Source organism: Olea europaea, chromosome 22 (assembly GCF_002742605.1).
Source record: "Olea europaea var. sylvestris chromosome 22, O_europaea_v1, whole genome shotgun sequence".
Taxonomy (NCBI): Eukaryota; Viridiplantae; Streptophyta; class Magnoliopsida; order Lamiales; family Oleaceae; genus Olea; species Olea europaea.
Window position 1 is genome coordinate 5,462,265 of NC_036258.1, and position 218 is coordinate 5,462,482.

General features: G+C 31.2%; 1 protein-coding gene across 1 annotated transcript in view; it reads right to left on the reverse strand.

Moving 5' to 3' along the window:
• The window catches only part of LOC111371080 (xyloglucan 6-xylosyltransferase 2-like), a 5,647-nt gene continuing 5,429 nt past the window's right edge, over nt 1-218 (reverse strand). Inside the window, exons 2-3 of the mRNA XM_022992994.1 lie at nt 99-153; nt 1-18 (exon numbers count right to left, since the gene is read on the reverse strand). Coding sequence (XP_022848762.1) covers nt 1-18; nt 99-153 — 73 coding nt within the window. The remainder of the gene's footprint in view (nt 19-98; nt 154-218) is intronic.

Sequence of the window (218 nt, forward strand, 5' to 3'; positions counted from 1 at the left end):
TTATGATGGTTTTCTTAGCTATTTAAAACATTTATGAAAATCTAGGATAAAAGACACATAACTTATTCACATGTCCGTTCAAAGCTCGCCCAAACTACCTTGATCAACTTTTGAGACATTTTCACCATGTAAAGGTTTAAATCCATATGGCACCTTCATTTTTATATATTAAAGTTTGTATTTTCAAAACTTCATCCATTTTGCGAACTGTGGAGCTT